Genomic DNA, 19,083 nt, shown 5'->3' on the forward strand with positions numbered 1-19,083 from the left:
AGATAACACATTGGACTATCTCTCTCTGAGAAGGGCCAATCGCTATGCAACTGTTAGAGACACAGAGATGTCTGCAACTGTATAATCAGATAATAGCACAGGGGGGATAGAATGTAACCATATAAAGCTATATAAGATGATATGATCAAGTGTGCAAATCTATGCAAATGTATAATTAAGATATAATCAGTATATAACCAAAGAATTTTTGATTGATAGTAATGTATATATAATCACATAGATAAGATTAAGACAAAACATGCATTCTTAAAGGTTGAAGCAAAATAATAAAATTGTACCAGTTGATCTTAAGACGCAGACAATTTGATGGCCTCCTAGAATACCTTCTGGAATGGATGGTACCAAGGTACGTTAACCCTGGTGTCACCCTATGGGATAGGGTGAAGAGGGGAATGTTAATATATGGCCTAGCTTTAAGGCTACCACTGGAATATTGCTGGCCAGAGCTATGCAGCCTAAAAACAACTGAAAAAGTACTGACCAGGCCAAACAACAAGTAAATGATGTAATATTTGAAGAATCTGCAAAAAGCAGGTCTGAACAATGAGTTCTGCCACAAATTGGTACAATTTTTAATTCAAATATAGCACCTGTAATGAAAGATCAGATGAATAAAATGGAGCTTATTAGTTTTGGTATACAATGATACAGAGGTAATACAGAGTTCATGAGAAAGGTATGAAAAGTATTGCAGCCGGAAGATGTGAAACTGTTATCTCAACGCTTCCCAAAACATGTTGATAATTAGCAGTAGCTGAGAACGGAAGGAGGTGGGCACATCAGATAGCAGATCGCATGGGAAAGTATGATCTCAGGAAGTTGAGACATATTAGGAGCTAGGTTCCTCACCATTCACTTCTATGGAGAGGTTTGTGTATAAAAGAGGGGAGACGTTTGCCTTAGTAGAGGACTCCTCTCCAACGCTTCTGTCAGACGGCGAAGCTCTGTGCGGTTGAAACCAGAATCTGATGTCTGTATTTGTACCAATTTGAAGACTTGTCTTTGGGTAAGAAATAAAATGTATCTATTTATCTAAACCTATCTCTGTCTCTATTTTTATAGATTCTGTCTTCTCTTTACCTAACATTTAGCCTACAAGGTAGATCATATACAAGTGACACTCAGTCTTTGCAGAAACTTAGACAGATGTTTAATAAGATTTATGTGGGAACATAAATGGCCCAGAGTATACCTAGATCCAGAAAAACAGAAAGCAGTATTTATGGGAATTAGTTTTCAATCCCCATGGGATTGGGTGACAATGGAGGTCAGAGAAACTATACAGAACCTGTTATATGGAATAAGTACCTTTAGTCCCCCGTGTGAAGGAGTCAGATAGAGGTCTAAAAGAGGGGAAATTAAAACAACCACTAGATGACCAAGGAGTAAAAGGGGCGATCAGGGAAGACAAAGCTGTAGCAGAGAGATTAAATGAATTCTTTGCTTCGGTCTTCAATGAGGAAGATTTGGGAGAGATACTGGTGCCAGAAATGGTATTCGAAGCTGACGAGTCAGAGAAACTGAATGAATTCTCCATAAACCTGGAGTATGTAATGGGGCAGTTCTACAAATTGAAGAGTAGCAAATCTCCTGGACCAGATGGTATTCATCACAGAGTACTGATAGAACTGAAAAATGAACTTGCTGAGCTATTGTTAGTAATATGTAATTTATCCTTAAAATCGAGTGTGGTACCGGAAGATTGGAGGATGGCCATTGTAACGCTAATTTTTTAAAAAAGGCTCCAGAGGAGATCCGGGAAATTATAGACCGGTGAGTCTGACGTTGGTGCTGGGCAAAATGGTAGAAACTATTATAAAGAATAAAATTACAGAGCATATTCAAAAGCATGGATTAATGAGACAAAGCTAACATGGATTTAATGAAGGGAAATCTTGCCTCACCAATCTATTAAATTTCTTTGAAGGGGTGAACAAACGTGGATAAAGGTGAGTCGGTTGATATTGTGTATCTGGATTTTCAGAAGGCGTTTGACAAAGTACCTCATGAAAGACTCTAGAGGAAATTGGAGAGTTATGGGATAGGAGGTACTGTCCTATTGGGAAAGGGAAGGGGGAATGGGACTTGATATACCGCCTTTCTGAGGTTTTTGCAACTACATTCAAAGCAGTTTACATATATTCAGGTACTTATTTTGTACCAAGAGCAATGGAGAGGGTTAAGTGACTTGCCCAGAGTGACAAGGAACTGCAGTGGGAATCGCACTCAGTTCCCCAGGATCAAAGTCCACTGCACTAACCACTAGGCTACTCCTCCCTTCGTGGATTAAAAACTGTGGATTAAAAACTGGTTAAAAGATAGAAAACAGAGAGTAGGGTTAAATGGTCAGTATTCTCAATGGAGAGTGGTAGTTAGTGGTGTTCCGCAGGGGTCTGAGCTATAACCGCTGCTTTTTAACATCTTTATAAATGACCTAGAGATGGGAGTAACTAGTGAGGTAATTAAATTTGCTGATAACACAAAGTTATTCAAAGTGGTTAAATCACGGGAGGATTGTGAAAAAATACAAGAGGACCTTACGAGACTGGGAGACTGGGCGTTTAAATGGCAGATGACGTTTAATATGAGCAAATGCAAAGTGATGCATGTGGGAAAGAGGAACCCAAATTATAGCTACATCATGTAAGGTTGCACGTTAGGAGTCACAGACCAAGAAAGGGATCTAGGTGTCGTTGATGATACGTTGAAACTTTCTGCTCAGTGTGCTGCTGCGGCTAAGAAAGCAAATAGAATGTTAGGTATTATTAGGAAAGGAATGGAAAACAAAAGTGAGGATGTTATAATGCCTTTGTATCAGTCCATTGTGCGACTGCACCTCGAATATTGTGTTCAATCCTGGTTGCTGCATCTCAAAGAAGATATAGTGGAATTAGAAAAGGTGCAGAGAAGGGTGACGAAAATGATAAAGGGGATGGGATGACTTTCCTATGAGAAAAGGCTAAAGCAGCTAGGGCTCTTCAGCTTGGAGAAATGGCGGCTGAGGGGAGATATAATAGAGATCTATAAAATATTGAGTGGAGTTGAACAGGTAGACGTGAAGCGTCTGTTTATGCTTTCCAAAAATACTAGGACTAAGGAGAATACGATGAAGCTACAAAGTAGTAAATTTAAAACGAATCGGAGAAAATATTTCTTCTTTACTCAGCTATTCTTCACTCAATGTGTAATTGAACTCTGGAATTCGTTGCCAGAGAATGTGGTAAAGGTGGTTAGCTTAGCAGAGTTTAAAAAAGGTTTTGGCGACTTCCTAAAGGAAAAGTCAATAGACCATTATGAAATTGGACTTGGGGGAAATCCACTATTTCTGGGATAAGCAGTATAAAATGTTCTGTGCTTTTTTGGGATCTTGCCAGGCATTTTTGACCTGGATTGGCCACTGTTGGAAACAGAATGCTGGGCTTGATGGACCTTTGGTCTGTCCTAGTATGGGAATACTTATGTACTTATGTAACAGTGAACACAAAACTAGTCCTTTCAAATAGATTTACATGCAGTGTCTCCTTGGTATTCAAATCTATTGCATGCATATTCATTATGTATATCCTGAAAACCCAAACTAGCTGGGTGTGCCCTGAGAACTGAGTTGAGAAGCACTGCCCTAGACCACTCGGGATTTGATTTTTATTTTAAAACTCTCTATTTTGAAGACAAACGATAACAATTTTGTATAGTTGGTCAGTACTATTTAGCAAGCAGAATAAAAATAAAGGTAGGCCCTAGGGAGGGGAGGGGGTGGGTTGTGTAAGTTGAAGAGAGCATAGATATTCAGTGCCATTGCCTGGACATGGTCCAACATTGACTATTTGGGTCTAATTTAGTGGTGACAGCCAAAAAATACTGACCGCTGCCAACGGAATTTTGATCAGTATATTTTGGGGAATTTTTTTTTAATTGCAAAATTTCAGTTAAAAATGCTATTTTATTAAACTTATGAATTGTTTCCTTGGAGATGGATGCCATGGTTCAAACCTGACATATATCGTGTTCTGAAAACCCAAGTTTAAAACTATCAAAATAAACAAAACTATACTATTTGTTCTTAGAGTGTTTGAAAATATAGTTTAGTAGTTTATTAAAACTTGATATACTGCTTAACCTAGAAGATCACGGCAATCTACAATATTTAAAGCCATGAAACATAAAACATACATTAAGAGCTCCATAATTAAGAAGAGAGTCTTCACATTTACTTTCTTGATGATACAACATAAACACACAAATCTTGCACATGGAGCCCCTCTGAGAGCCCTACACCTTTGGTATCTCAAATGCCTGTGAGAGAAAATGGGCTTTTAATAGTCCCTTAAACTTAATGAAAGTTAATGAATGGAAGCTGATTCCAAAGAATGGAAATCCACCAATAAATGGCACTCTCAAGGGTCACCTTTCACCAAGCTGTTGTGACCTGTGGAATCTCCAACTGATGGTCATACACAGAGCATAAAGCCCTTCCTGGTGTGTATGGAGAAAAATGACACAAGGTATATTGGAACCTGATGATGATAGGCTCAATGGCTAATACAAGCAACTTAAAATCAATATGATGAATATAAAAAGGGGTAATACTGTCAAATTTCTGAGCATTAGCTAATAGTCTCATGGCCACATTCTGCAAGGTCTATAACCTTTTCAGGCTCATACCAGGGAGACCAGCACACACCATGTTACCATAATCAAGATGGGTAACACAAGAGCATGAATCAATAACTATAGTGCCACCTTTTTAATTTGTATTTATGAAATTTACAATACCAAATATCACAATAAGAAACTAACATTAAGAAAGAAAACAATTCACTGAAATACAGCAAACCAAAATATTTGGAAACATAATTATCTCACAAGCCCACACGTGAGGAGAAAGACAAGGAAAAACAATATATTATCTTGAAATAATTATTGTGATTTGTAAATTTCATAAATACAAATAAAAAAGGTGGCATTGTATTTATTGATTTATGCTTACTAGACTTGAAGAGAGAGGTTCTATGAACTAGAAATTTCCTGAACCAATTAAGTACCAATTCTGTAATACCTATCTTGTAAAGATGCAGGGAGTATTACCCTTGTGGTGTACCACAGGGGTCCCCCCTGTCACCAGTTCTTTTTAATGTATTCATGAGTACACAATTCTCTTTCATTGTCTAATGATGAAGCCATTTACTCCTATGTGGATGATATTTTTATTCTGGTACCAGCTGATGGTGATTCAATTTTTATTGTAAGTATGGTGACCAAGGACCAAATTCTATAAACGATGCCTTAAAAATTGGTGCCAAAAAAACATGCAGTTAGCGTGATTCTATAAGGTACAGCTAAAGTTAGGCGTACTTTATAGAATATGTGCACATGCCATTCTTGCGATTAAAATTTAGGCCACCTAAAACCAAGCCTAAATATCTACGTCTAAGTTAGGTGCAGATTGGGTGTATTCCATAATAGTGTGCATAGTTTTTATGTTTAAATCGTTTTTATTAATAGTAACAGAGCTTGTACAAAGTATACAAGGGATCCAACTAGTACAAACTATCAGTGCTATAACTCAAATCATCATACAAAATTTTTCATTTTATCCCCCCCTCTTCCCTCCCTCCCCTTACCCATCTCTCCCCTTAATTATGTATAAATCGTTTTTATACTTGTTGAAAAAACATATTACAGCAAACATTACACCTTTTAAGAACAGGCAACAATTTTCCCCCCATTTCTCCCTGTCCCCCCGCTCCCTTCCCCTTACTACCCCTAGTGCCCTCCATCCCCCCATTCCCCTTATCTCTTCACCATCCCACTCCCCGAATCCCCACTTCTCCCCCCATCCCTATCAATTATTTAACATTACATAACCTACCGTATTTTTCGGACTATAAGACGCACCGGACCATAAGATGCACCTAGGTTTTAGAGGAGGGAAATAGGAAAAAAAAATGTGCTTTTTCCCTCCTCTAAAACCTAGGTGCTCCGGTGCATCTTGTCCGAATCTCTCCCTCCAAGTTCGGGATCGCCCTCAGGGTTAACTCCTTCCCCCCCCCCCCCCCCGGCCCTGTCACCACCTCTCCCCTTACTCACGTGATCTTCCCTGGTGGTCTAGTGACGTCGGGGCAGGAAAGAGCCCCCTCTTTCCTGCCCAGCGCGCTGCTCTCCATCCTCCTGTATGCATTGCTGCCTGATGGTCTCGGCGAGATTCAAAATGGCCGCCGAGAATTGAAGTCTCGGCGGCCATTTTGAATCTCGCTGAGACCGTCAGGCTGCATACAGGAGGATGGAGAGCAGCGCGCTGGGCAGGAAAGAGCCCCCTCTTTTCTGCCCCGACGTCAGTAGACCACCAGGGAAGATCGCGTGAGTAAGGGGAGAAGTGGTGACAGGGCCGGGGGGAGGGCGATCCCGAACTCGGAGGGAGGGCGGGCGGGCAGGCGGCTTGCCAGCCAGCCAGCCAGCCAGCCAAATCTCTACCTTCGGACTATAAGACGCACCCCCCATTTTCCTCCCAAATTTGGGGGGAAAAAAGTGCGTCATAGTCCGAAAAATACGGTATATTTTTAGCAAGTGACTCCGTGCCGATGGAGTTAAAGTATTCCAGAAAGGTGTCCATTGCTGTTGAAACTTTTCCCCTAAGGGAGTCTGAAAGTCAGAGATCCCCACTCTCTCTATCCGCATCATGTACAACATTCTCGTTTGCCACTGTTGCAATGTGGGGGCCCTAGGTGACAGCCACTCAGTCAGGATAATTTGTTTTCCAACTATCACGGCTCGCATTACAAAAGCCATAAATCCTTTGGCCAAGGGCCGCTGTATCTCTGGTTGCCCAAACAGGAGAGTTGGAGTGCGGATCCACCGTGGCGCCAAATTGTGTTAACATATTTTACAATTGTCCTCCAAACTTCCACAACTCTCCCACAGGACCAAAACATGTGCCCCAAAGTAGCGCCTTCCGCTCCACATTTCGGGCTCTCCCCCCAAGATGACAGGCCCATGTAGAATGCCCGCCGAGGAGGAATGTGTGTCTGGAGCACAAATTTATATTGCAGTTCCCAGTGCGCGGACTGGTAAGTTACCCATCTAAGTGATAGCACATGTGACTGCACCAGCGCCGGTGTAATTTCTGTCCGCCACCTTCGCACCAGGCAGGCAAGTCACCAGGCGATCCTCACGTCCACCAGCCACCCAGCTATCTATATGCCTAATGATCGAATCACCAAGTACAACAGCTGTTTTAACCTTTCCCTCCCGGGCAACATTTGGAGATATATCCTCGGTGCGAAAGGATAATACATCCCCTGGTGGGCAGGTCCTGGCTACAGGAGTACTTCCTACTTCACCAGGGTGATGCTCTCCTTCTAGGAGACCTCCCTCCTCCAAGGTAGCACAGGGGCTACCTGACTGGAGGTGGGACTTCTCTACAACATCCCTGTAGGTCTCCTCTATGTACCTCTCTGTCTCCCTCAGCTCCATCAAGTCTGCTACTCTAGCCTCAAGAGAACGGACACGTTCTCTGAGAGCTAGGAGCTCTTTGCATCGGGCACACAATGATTGCTGCAGTAACTGCGGGACGGGCACTCCCGCAGTATGCAAATAATTGGTAAAGTGGATCCCCGGAGTAAGGTCTAATTCCACTCTGGTAGCAGAAAAGTTACTTGTTCCTCGAAACCAATCATTCACATTTCTCATTCCACTGGCCACATTGAAATATTTCATATTTAGTAATCCTAGGCCTCCATATTCCACTGGTATGCAGAGTACTCTCATAGATAAACGGGCTTTCCTGCCATTCCAAAGATACTTTTGTATTACTCTGTCCAGTTCTTTCTCCTCTTTCTTTTTCAAGTATAATGGCAAAGTCTGTAGGACATAAAGAGGGGCATAATCAAACGGCGCCGACGAAATCGATCGCCGGCGATCTATTTTGGCGGCGCCACAACAGCTGGCCAGAACCGTATTATCGAAAAAGATGGCCGGCCAACTTTTGTTTCGATAATACGGTTGGGGCCAGGCCAAATGCCACAGATTGCTGGGTTTGAGATGGCCGACTTTGTTTTTCAGCGATAATGGAAACTGGAACCGGCCATCTCAAACCCGGCCAAATCCAAGGCATTTGGCCGTGGGAGGGGCCAGCATTTGTAGTGCACTGGTACTTCTGGATGTTTCTCTCCGAAAGTGCACTTCTCTTAATGGCCGTCTTTCTCCCTGAACAGGGAAATTAAAAGTTTTTGCACACTGCTTTTGTAGTAACAGTGGGATTTGAACCAGCCACCTCTGCATTACAAGACCAGTGATGTAACCACTTGGCCACAGCTCCACTTACTTAGGTGTCCCTCCCTTTTGATTATACCCCTCCAGGTCTCTCTTAGCCACTCACAGACAGCTTATCTCACTGTGATTGGCTGAGAGAGACCTGAAGGGGTATAATCAAAAGGGAGGGACAGCCAAATAAGTGGAGCTGTGGCCAAGTGGTTACATCATGGCTCTTGTAATGCAGAGGTGGCTGGTTCAAATCCTATTACTACTAAAAAAAAACTGTGAGCAAAAACTGTTTTGATTTCCCTGTTTGGGGAGAAAGCCGGCCATTAAGAGAAGTGCACTTTCGGAGAGAAAGACGGCCATCAAGAGAAAGACGGCTATTAAGGGAAGTGCACGTCAGGGACGGCCATTAAGGGAAAATGAACGGCAGGGACTTTTTTAATTTGTATGAAGTCTTTCTTGAACATTTCTCAAAACAGTATCACAAAATACAGCACTCCAGAAGAAGTAAGTCATAACATAACTGATCAGCACGATCCTTTTTTTTTTTTTTTTACGAGCTGGCCGACTGGCTTCCCCTCCTAGGAAGGAAATGTTTTAAAGTTTTTTTTTTTTTTGAGTGGGAGGGGGTTGGTGACCACTGGAGGAGTATGGGGAGGTCATCCCAGATTCCTTCTGGTGGTCATCTGGTCAGTTTGGGCATCTTTTTGAGACTTGGTCGTGAAAATAAATAGACCAAGTAAAACCGGCCAAATGCTCGTCATCGCCGGTTTTCTTTTTTCCATTATCAGCTGAAGCCGGCCATCTCGTAAGCACGCCCACATCCCGCCTTCACTACCCTGCCGACACGCCCCCTTGAAGTTTAGCCGCCTCCGTGACGGAATGCCGGCGAGTGTGTCTAAAAATCGGCTTTCGATTATACCGATTTGGCCGGTTTTAGGAGATGGCCGGCCATCTCCCGATTTGTGTCGGAAGATGGCCGACTATCACTTTCGAAAATAAGCTGGATAGCCATTTAGGGGCCATGATCATGTTAAATAATGCTATTCGGCCAAGCAAGGAGAGGGGCAACTTTGTCCATGCGTTTAGGCTGCTTGCTGTATCCTTTAAGAGTTTCTGGATATTGATCTCGTACAGCTCACTTAACTCTGCTGTGATCATAACTCCTAGATACTTAATTTTACCCGGGGCCATCTGAAAGGGAATCCCCCCTCCCAAACTCCCCCTACCCGTAGCCCCCACCGGGAGTGCTGCTGACTTTGATAAATTTAACTTAAACCCTGACATATGCCCATAATGTTTAATCTGTTCTAACAATGCCTTCATTGATCTCTCTGGATTAGTGACTGTCAATAGTAAGTCATCAGCATATGCCAGTACTTTTATAGTTTGGTTCCCCAATGATACACCCTCGATGTGTCTTGTGGCTTTCAATGTGCGCAACAAGGGCTCCAGGGCTAAAACAAACAACAATGGAGACAGGGGACACCCCTGCCTAGTGCCCCTCCCAATTTCAAGCTCCCCCCCTCGTAGACCATTAACAAGTACACTTGCCATTGGATGACAATAGAGAACTTTGATTGTATTCAGGAACCATCCTCTAAAACCCATATGTTCTAGTGTATGGAAAAGATATTCCCACTGTACTTGGTCAAACGCCTTTTCGGCATCTAAACTAATTACCCAGGCTGGTTCCACGTTCTCTATGCATGCCGCCATTGCCAACAGCAGTCTACAGACATTCTGCGTGGCTTGCCGGTGACTCACATAACATAGTAACATAGTAAATGACGGCAGAAAAAGACCTGCATGGTCCATCCAGTCTGCCCAACAAGACAAACTCATATGTGCTACTTTTTGTGTATACCCTACTTTGATTTGTACCTGTGCTCTTCAGGGCACAGACCGTATAAGTCTGCCCAGCACTATCCTCGCCTCCCACCACCGGCTGGCTCTGCCACCCAATCTCGGCTAAGCTCCTTAGGATCCATTCCTTCTGAACAGGATTCCTTTATGTTTATCCCACGCGTGTTTGAATTCTGTTACCGTTCTCATTTCCACCACCTCCCGCGGGAGGGCATTCCAAGCATCCACTACTCTCTTACATGTAGCAGGTTTTCTCTGAAGAAAGCAGGCTTTATATTCTCACAAGTGGGTGACGCACATGCCTTCCTGCCTGCCATGAGAACGCAGTCTCCTTAGTTTAATACTACAGCAAAAATAAAGTAAAAATAACAGAGGAGACAACTCCAAGGAGAAGTGGGAGGAACTGTGAATATAAAGCCTGCTGTCCTCGGGGAACATCTGCTACAGGTAAGTACCTTTGCGGACAAGCAGGCTTATTTATTCTCAAAAGTGGGGAATCCCTAGCATTCAGGCTCACCAAAAACAACAAAAATTGCACAATTGGTCCTCGCAATGGCAAGGACATAACACAGATTAACATGAAACTATATACAATCTGAATGAGAGTGCAACCTGGAACAGAATAAAATGGGCCTAGAGGGTGAAGTTGGATTCTAGACCCCACACAGATTCTGCAACACTGACTGCCAAAACCGACTGTCATGTCTGGTACCCTGCTCAAGGCACTAGTGTGATGTGAATGTGTGGAGTGAAGACCACATGGCAGCCTTGCAAATTTCTTCAATGGTGGCTGACCTCAAGTGGGTTACCGACGCACATGGCTCCAACATTATGAGCCATGACATGATCCTCTAGGGCCAGCCCAGCCTGGGCACAAGTGAAGGAAATGCAATCTGCCAGCCAATTAGGAATAATGTGTTTCACGAATCCCACTTGCTCCTGACCTATCAATCGTGGCAAGCACTCTGCCAATTGTTCTGCCATCATTTTAGCCAGTAATTTGGAATCAACGTTAAGGAGTGAGATTGGCCTATATGAGGCTTCCCTGTCAGAGGATCTTCCGGGTTTTCGAATCAACGTTATCAGTGCTGTATTGGCGTATTTTGGGAAGTGTCCTACCTCTATTATTCCCTCATAGTATTCTAACAGGGAAATTAATGCCTCCGGGGGTAGCGACATAATATTCTCCCAAAAATCCGTCCAGTCCCGGGGCCGTGCGGGGCTTTAGCCCTTTAATTGCACCCTGCAATTCCACCAACGTTAACGGGGCATTTAACTTGTTTCTGACTTCCCCTGTTAACTTTTCTAGTCCGGCCTTTAACAAATATTCTTGCACCTCACGCACATCACCTGCTGGCTCAGCAGTATATAAGTTTGAGTAGTATTGTTCAAATATCTTTCCAATCTCTTCCCTAGAATTGACCAGCACCCCCGCTTGATTCTTCAAAACTGTGATGGCGCGAGACCCTCCCCAATTTTTAATTACCTTCACTAGCAATCGGGCCTGCCTTATTCCTAAATCTACTCAATTTATATCTGTAATATAACAAGGACCGGACTTTCCATTCATGTAACAAGGTGTTTAGCGCTACCTGAACTACCTTTAATGCCTCCAATGTTTCTGGGGAGGGGCGTCGCATATGCGTCCGCCTGGCCTTCTGAAATTGCTTTTCTAGATGTATAATACTAGCTGCCTGACGTTTGCGCCTAATACTGCAATATGCTATGATGTCTCCCCTGAGCACTGCTTTGGACACACTCCAATATAATACTGGTTGCGCCTCAGCGTGCTTTCCATTATATTCCACGTAGGATTCCCATTTTTTTGCTAAATAAGCTTAAAACTGCGTGTCTCCATGTAAATAGGCTGGAAATCTCCATCTTTTTCCTCCCCCTCTGCTGGAACCGCTACGTCTATCCATATGAGGGCATGATCCGATATCTCTTCTGGACCCACCTCCGCGGACTGTATCATAGGGAACATGGTGGATTGTACCAGTATATAGTCTAAGCGAGCCAAAGTTCCATGCGCCCGCGATCTATGGGTATATTCCCTGTCCCCAGGGTGCAAAACTCTCCAGGCATCAACCAACCCCAGCATTCTCCGGAAAGCAGAAAACTCCTTAAATCTTTGTCCATGATAATGCGGGGAGGTTGGGCTCGAGGTATCCATCTCTGGGTCTGAGGCCATATTGAAATCTCCCAAAACCACCAATTTTGTTATTTTGTGTTGAAGGCAGCTATTGACTAAGGCTGTATAAAATCCAGGTACATAGCCATTTGGGCCATAAACATTCACCAACAAAAACTCCAAGCCCTGCAACCAGACCTTCAGTATTAAATAACGCCCTTGCCCCCCCCTGTGCCACTGGCATGACTGTGCATGAGAGCCCCCGCCGGATCAGTATGGCCAGGCCCCCCTTTCGTCCCTGTGCTGCTACTGTGTGGCTTTCACCCACCCAGAACCTCTGCAACTTAGTATGTTCCTGATCACTCAATCTGGTTTCTTGGAGGCAGGCAATGTCAGCCTTGTGCCTACGCAATGCTTGTAGTATCTTTGAACGTTTCGTGGGAGTGCTAATGCCCCCCACATTCCATGAAACTATCTGAACTGGCATAGCGTTTCTATCTCCATCTCTATGATCGACCCATTAACCCGGTTCCCCACTCTCCCCACTTTCTCCTCATAGTTAATAGCTGTTCCATACTCGCCTATGTCTTGTAAGTCTAACAGGCTCCACCTTCTATTGGCACTTAGTCTAAATGTATGTAATGTTTCTCTTTCCAATCTCCTCTGCATCCCCCCCAAACCCTCCCTTCCCTCTCCCCCCCTATCTTCCACCCACTCCATTCCCCAGCTACTCTCTGGTTATGGAGCCTAGTCACGGAATCGTGCTTGGAGCCCCCACCCACTCCACCATGTACTTAATAGATATCTCAGTCTTTTACTTATTCACTTCCTCGTCTCTATGGTCCCCTTGTTATCTAAGTCCTAGTGGCTTACTTTTATGCCAGGTCAAGTATACTGTTGTCTCGCAGGTATTTCTGAGCTTCTGCCACAGTGCAAAATGTGTGCCATGTGTCCTGTATGAACACCCGCAACTGTGCTGGATATTGAAGTGCAAAGCGGATCTTTTTAGCAGCCAGACTTGCACACACTGGATGGAATTGTTTTCTCTGTACTTGGACCTCCGTGGAAAAATCTTGAAAAATCAGGACATTCCTCCCGTTATACTTTAAAGAGTCCCTCTTGAGACAAAACCCTTGGAGGATTTCTTGTTTATGTCTGTAATTCAACAGCTTAGCCACTCTCACTCGTGGCCTGCTTTGCGTCTCCAATTTCCTCCCAACTCGGTGGGCCCGCTCTATCACCACTGGCCCCATAGAATCTGTCAAGGCCAATTCTTTTGATAACCATGTCTCTAGCCATACCTCCAAATTGCGTTCCGGGAGTGATTCAGCTAGACCCACGATACGCACATTGTTCCAACGGGAACGATTTTCAAGATCTTCCAGTTTAATAGCTTGCGTGTTCAATTGTTGTAGTCCCTATATCTGGCTATATCTGGGCCATAGACACGCGTTTCATCTTCCACCGCTGCGACTCTGACTTCTACATCACTTACGCGCGTCTGTAATCCGTCCAGCTTGGTCTGGTACCCTTCTAGCTTCCGATCTAGGGCTATCCACTTTGGCTCCCACGCTTTCGCGATAGCAGAGGTAAGCTGCTCCAGCTGAGCTTCTGTAAATGTTACTGGCGCTTCAGACATGCCGTGGGCCATTTTGTTTTCGCCGGCGCTAGTTTTCAGTTTTTCTTTTTTACTCGGTTTCTGCGCCGTTACTGCTGGCGAACTTCTCAAATATCTATCCATGCGGGCTGCAGATGTCTCGCCAGGGAACAGGAATTCGTGGTAAGCTCTGTTTTTAATGGTTTTGCGAGCGAGGGCTCCGGAGCTCATGCAAACTGCTGTTGCCTAGCTCATAGCACCACGTGACCACCAGTGTGCATAGTTTTTAAAAACGCACATGGCCATTCTCCTTTTTGATTACGTGCATTAGAATTTATGTACACAGTTATAGAATATGCCTAGAAACTTGTTTGTATAGATTCTAATTAAAGCCAATTAGTGCCGCTAATTGGTTGTTGATCAGTTAAGTTGTGCATGCTATTTGGCCATGCGGCCAAATTAGCGCACACAACTAAAGGCGCCATATATAGAATTTGGGGACAAGTGTATGGAGAAGATTAAAGCTTGGGCATTTAGAGTCGATGTTAAAATTAAATACAACTAAAACCAAACATCTGTGATTTTCTAATTATGTTGATAGGATACCAGAATCCATTCCAATTGGCCAAAATGAAAAACTAGTTGTTGAGAAATCCTCCAGAGTACTGGGAGTGAATTTAGACTCGTCTTTATCCTTTGAAGCCCACATTGCTCAGAAGAGTGTTTCTGATATTAAGACAATTACAGACAATTAGATCTTATTTTCACATGCATCATTTTACATTATTGGTTCAGAATTTGATTCTAGCACTATTGGACTATTGTAATGTGTTATGTAGGTATTTCCGCAACATTGGGGACTAGATTACAGCTGTTGCAGAACACGGCAGCTCGTATGTTATTTGGATTGACTAAATTTGATTGTGGTTCCACTGAGAGTTACACTGACTCCCTCTATAAGCACAAATATCTTTTGAATCTTGCTGTATGATTTTTAAGATTTGGCACGGTCTGATACTATTGCAAGTGACTGATCTGATTTCCTATTCATACAGACTAGGTTCTACATGTTTAGCGCATAGGATGGATTTGATCGGCCCTTCATTTAAGAGAGTCAGATCGCACAAACCCTTGCAGAGTTCTTTTTCATACCAAGCCATCCAATCTTGGAATGATTTACCTTCTGGATTAAAAAATCAGCTACTTACACATTATTTAGCAAGAGACTTAATTTTCCTTTTTGAAAAATATATGAACTTAGATATTTGACTAGTTGTGTTTATGTGATATCATAAAATGTCATTTTTACTGATGTTTTAAAGTTGTAAACCGCTTTGGACCTTTTAGGTATCTAGCGGGTTAGAAATGTCATTTTAGATTAAATTAGAAGTAACTAAAGCTGAGGCATAACTTCCTTCAGCAAAGTCTCTATCCGAGTAACAAATGTCCAACTATCATTACCTCATAATCGGAGACAGAAGGTATGGTTGCTAAGATGAAAAAGTCGCTTCTTTAGGAAAAAAAAAAAGTAGATACTGAAGGGATATTCTTAAGGGATACCTCGTCCAGCACCATAGAATTAGCCATTACACTCGGCTGGGGTAGAGGAGTTCTGGCTAGGAGACTCAAGAACGCTCCCTCTGAAGATGAACTTACCAATATACTTCCTGACTTAGCTCTTACCAGCAGATGTTTGTCCATAGGACCTTTAATTTTAGGGATAGATGTTGCTGCCATTTTGGACTTATTCTTCCTATTTTTCCCCATCCTACCATAAATAGGAGGAACAAGTCTGGGCTCACCAAATCTTCAGGACTTGCTGCTCTCTCCAAGGTCAGCGATGTTCCTCGGTCCTCCAAGGGGCTTCCAAGGAGCATGGCATGCCCTTTTGGCCATGCCCTGCCCTGCAGCTGTGCATTACAGTAGTAGCTCTGCTTTTATGCAGGAGAGAAGTGGCTCCCTCTGATGACATCCCCTTACAGGGGAAATAGATAGCAATATTCTCCCAATGCGCCACCTGCTGGTAAGCCCACACAGTTCTCTCCTCTGCAAACCTGCAGTAGTGGCTCCGGTTTTATGCTGGAGAGGAGTGGTGCCCTCATCTGCAACAGTCTGGTAGCATTCCCACAGGGGAAATGGCAGTATTCTTCCGATGTTCCACATGCTGGTAAGTCCACACAGTCCTCTTCCTAATGCAATGCCTTATTGTCCAATATATAACCATGTGTGGAAAATTCCTGGGCACAGAGTAGTTTAGCACCTGATACTCCCTCTGACCCAAGTGAAGATGCTGACACTGCTGACCCAGGCCCAAGTAGAGATGCTGGCACTGCTGGTCATGGCCTGGATCTAAATGAAGACGAGGCCCCCAGCAGCCTAGGTGGTGCTACTGAAGACTGAGAAGCCGGAGAGAGGATAAGAGAGTGTAAAAGAATTGGGAAAAAATGCAAGCATGACTGATATAATTATTTCTACGGTTAGGCCCATATCTAGCAAACTGGTTAGTATCCAGCTTAGTTCCTGATGTGACTGAATGAGCAGATATCTAAGAGGTAGGACTACAGCATTTGTTTTCCTGATGTCTGCAGAAAATATGTTCAGGCCAATTTTGAAAGAACGAACTATTCAATTGCTACATTAAGAAGTCACGGTAATTAGAGTTTTATATTCTATAATTTAAAAGTCTCTAAAAAATAAAATGGCAGATCTAGAGTGACCCTAGGCTGCCTCTGCCACCTATATCACTTTGATTTCATATGTCTTATGGTTAGTGCTGGATATATGTAGTACAAGAATTTACTTCTGTGTGCTAAAAACATGATTGTTCCCTTGCTGTGTGAATATCAGGTGAGGCTAGATTGAATTCAGGTGGAATGAAATAGTTCACTAAGAGTTAACAGTGGGCTAAACTTTACAAATCCACCTTTGAGCTACTGGGAAATTTTTATTGGATTTTAAAACTTTTTTTTGGCTCTAGGGCTTGTTAGAGGAACGAACAGTGTTGGTCTGTTTTTAATTGCATGCATGTCGGGAAGCTTTCTGTTCTGCTCTTGAGGTGTCCTATAGTGCAGAGGTGAAGTAGAGACCAGGATGAATCCTTTGAACACTCCCCTTTCATCACTAAGGGGTCGTAAATGCCATATAGACAGTCCATTTTAGACTCTTTTCCCTTCCCTTCTTCCTCTGTTCCTTCTACTCTCTCTACTGTCATTGTATTGTTTCATCAGTTCATTGTAAGCCGCTTTGAGGCCGCTTTCAGTGGTATAAAGCGGGGTATAAATGTTCTGCATAAATAAATACATTTCCAACCTGTGTGTTTATAAAATCTGGATTTCATACATGGAACCCAGATTACTGCATTCAAACCCAAGGATGGTTTGAATACAGCAATTCCCAAGCATTCCTTTAGTTTGGAAAGGACAGTAAAATAAAGTTTGATAATATACTTAACTATTTAGCAGTTGCTATCGAGAGATTTCAAAGGATGTGTTTTCAAATTTAATCTCAGGATATTTTTGTCCTGTGGCAACCAGTATTGTGGGCTTCTCTACACCAGTTGGCTGAGCCAGTAGTTGTCACCATACATGACAACTATTGAGTTTAGTCACTAGGTTTTACTGTAGAATTTACAACAAAGAAAAGCAATATGCCTCTGAACTAACCCAACAAAGATATGGAACATGGCATCAGTGGCAGAGGAGTATGTGATGGGGAAAGTATATGTGGTATGCCTTATATTTATTTCTAGTTTCTCGGGTTGGGTGGGTGTGTGACAGTGATTGAGAAAATAGAGAGGGGAGAGATGGTTTGAAAGTATTAATTTTCTTTTAGCTATGTATCAGTGTTCTGTGATGCAGAAGTTGAAATTGCTTCTCCCATAGAAATGCATTGGACCATTTTTGGGAGGGAGAGCTTATTTCACTGGAACCTATGATGTGGCTGTTTCTGAACTTGATATGCTGTTTCACCCATTTTTCCCCCCATGCCAAATTTGGTCCTGTTCTTTTGAAATTTTGGAGAGTTATCTTGCCCTTAGACAGACATTCTAAGGGCAAGATAACATTTTTCCAACATTCCTTGGGCTAAAAATAATTAAAAAAAAAAATCAGAAGTTTGTCAGATACATTTAACTAAAAAACACAAATTTTGAGGATTTTTTTTTTTATTTAGCTCTTAAAGGTTTTGACTAGGTCCCAAGTTTTCTAAGTATTTTTCAGATCTATATGTAATCCAGAGAAAAGATACACACTAATGTGCTGAATAATATCCTGCCCTACATACAGTTTTAAGATCTGTTAAATAAAATGCCCATTATTTAGAAGACTAATCTGTTTTCTGTACTTTGATTTATGGGTAAAATCTCTGTTACTTCAATACACTTCTGTTTCAAAATAAATTGTGCTTCTTATAACTATTGGGAATGGATTGTTTTTGCAGGAAGCAAGGAGATGGTTCGTGTGATGAGAAAGAAGGGTGTTGAACATCATCCTAACTTCCGAGCTGTGAAACATGTACCTTTTGAGCAGTTTATACAGTTAGTGGCACATGCAGGATGCATGATTGGCAACAGCAGCTGTGGGGTACGAGAAGCAGGAGCATTTGGTACCCCTGTTATCAATCTAGGAACACGGCAGACAGGAAGAGAAACAGGTGCAGCTTTTTTGCAAAGTTTATTACTTTCAATGTGTAGCTGTCACATTTATTTATTTATTGGGACTTATTAATCACCTTTATGAAGAGATTCACCCAAGGTGGTGTACAGCAGATAGTTTAACACAAAACTTAGAATTTTGTTAACAGCATAACAGTAGTAAAATTGACCAAATATAAACATTAATACAATAAATGAGGTAAACAAGAACAGCAAATTAAAACCTAATAATGGGACTACCATGAATCGGTATAAAAAATATACACATTTAACAACATTGAAATTCAAATAAGAGAGATATACTTATAATATAGTGGAGGAGTATCTTAATGGTTAGTGCATTGATCTCAGATCCAGGAGAACTAGGTTTGATTCCCACTGCAGTGCCTTATGACTATGGGCAGGTCACTTAACCCTTTATTGCCCCAGGTACAAAATAAGTACCTGTAAAATGTTTTGATTGTAATCACAGAAAGGTGGTATATCAAATTCCATCCCCTTTCCTTTTTCTCTATACATGGGTGGTCTGTACTTTAGCTATTTAGATAAAGTTTGTCTGGT

At 42.5% G+C, this 19,083-nt stretch overlaps 1 protein-coding gene across 3 annotated transcripts in view; it reads left to right on the forward strand.

The window, feature by feature from the left end:
* GNE (glucosamine (UDP-N-acetyl)-2-epimerase/N-acetylmannosamine kinase) overlaps positions 1 to 19,083 on the forward strand; it is a 497,606-nt gene that overhangs the window by 230,063 nt on the left and 248,460 nt on the right. For all 3 annotated transcript variants that reach the window (XM_030194355.1, XM_030194356.1, XM_030194357.1), the window contains exon 5: positions 18,309 to 18,521. In XM_030194355.1, the coding sequence (XP_030050215.1) occupies positions 18,309 to 18,521 (213 nt within the window). The remainder of the gene's footprint in view (positions 1 to 18,308; positions 18,522 to 19,083) is intronic.

The sequence above is a fragment of the Microcaecilia unicolor genome, chromosome 2, assembly GCF_901765095.1.
Source record: "Microcaecilia unicolor chromosome 2, aMicUni1.1, whole genome shotgun sequence".
Lineage (NCBI taxonomy): Eukaryota > Metazoa > Chordata > Amphibia > Gymnophiona > Siphonopidae > Microcaecilia > Microcaecilia unicolor.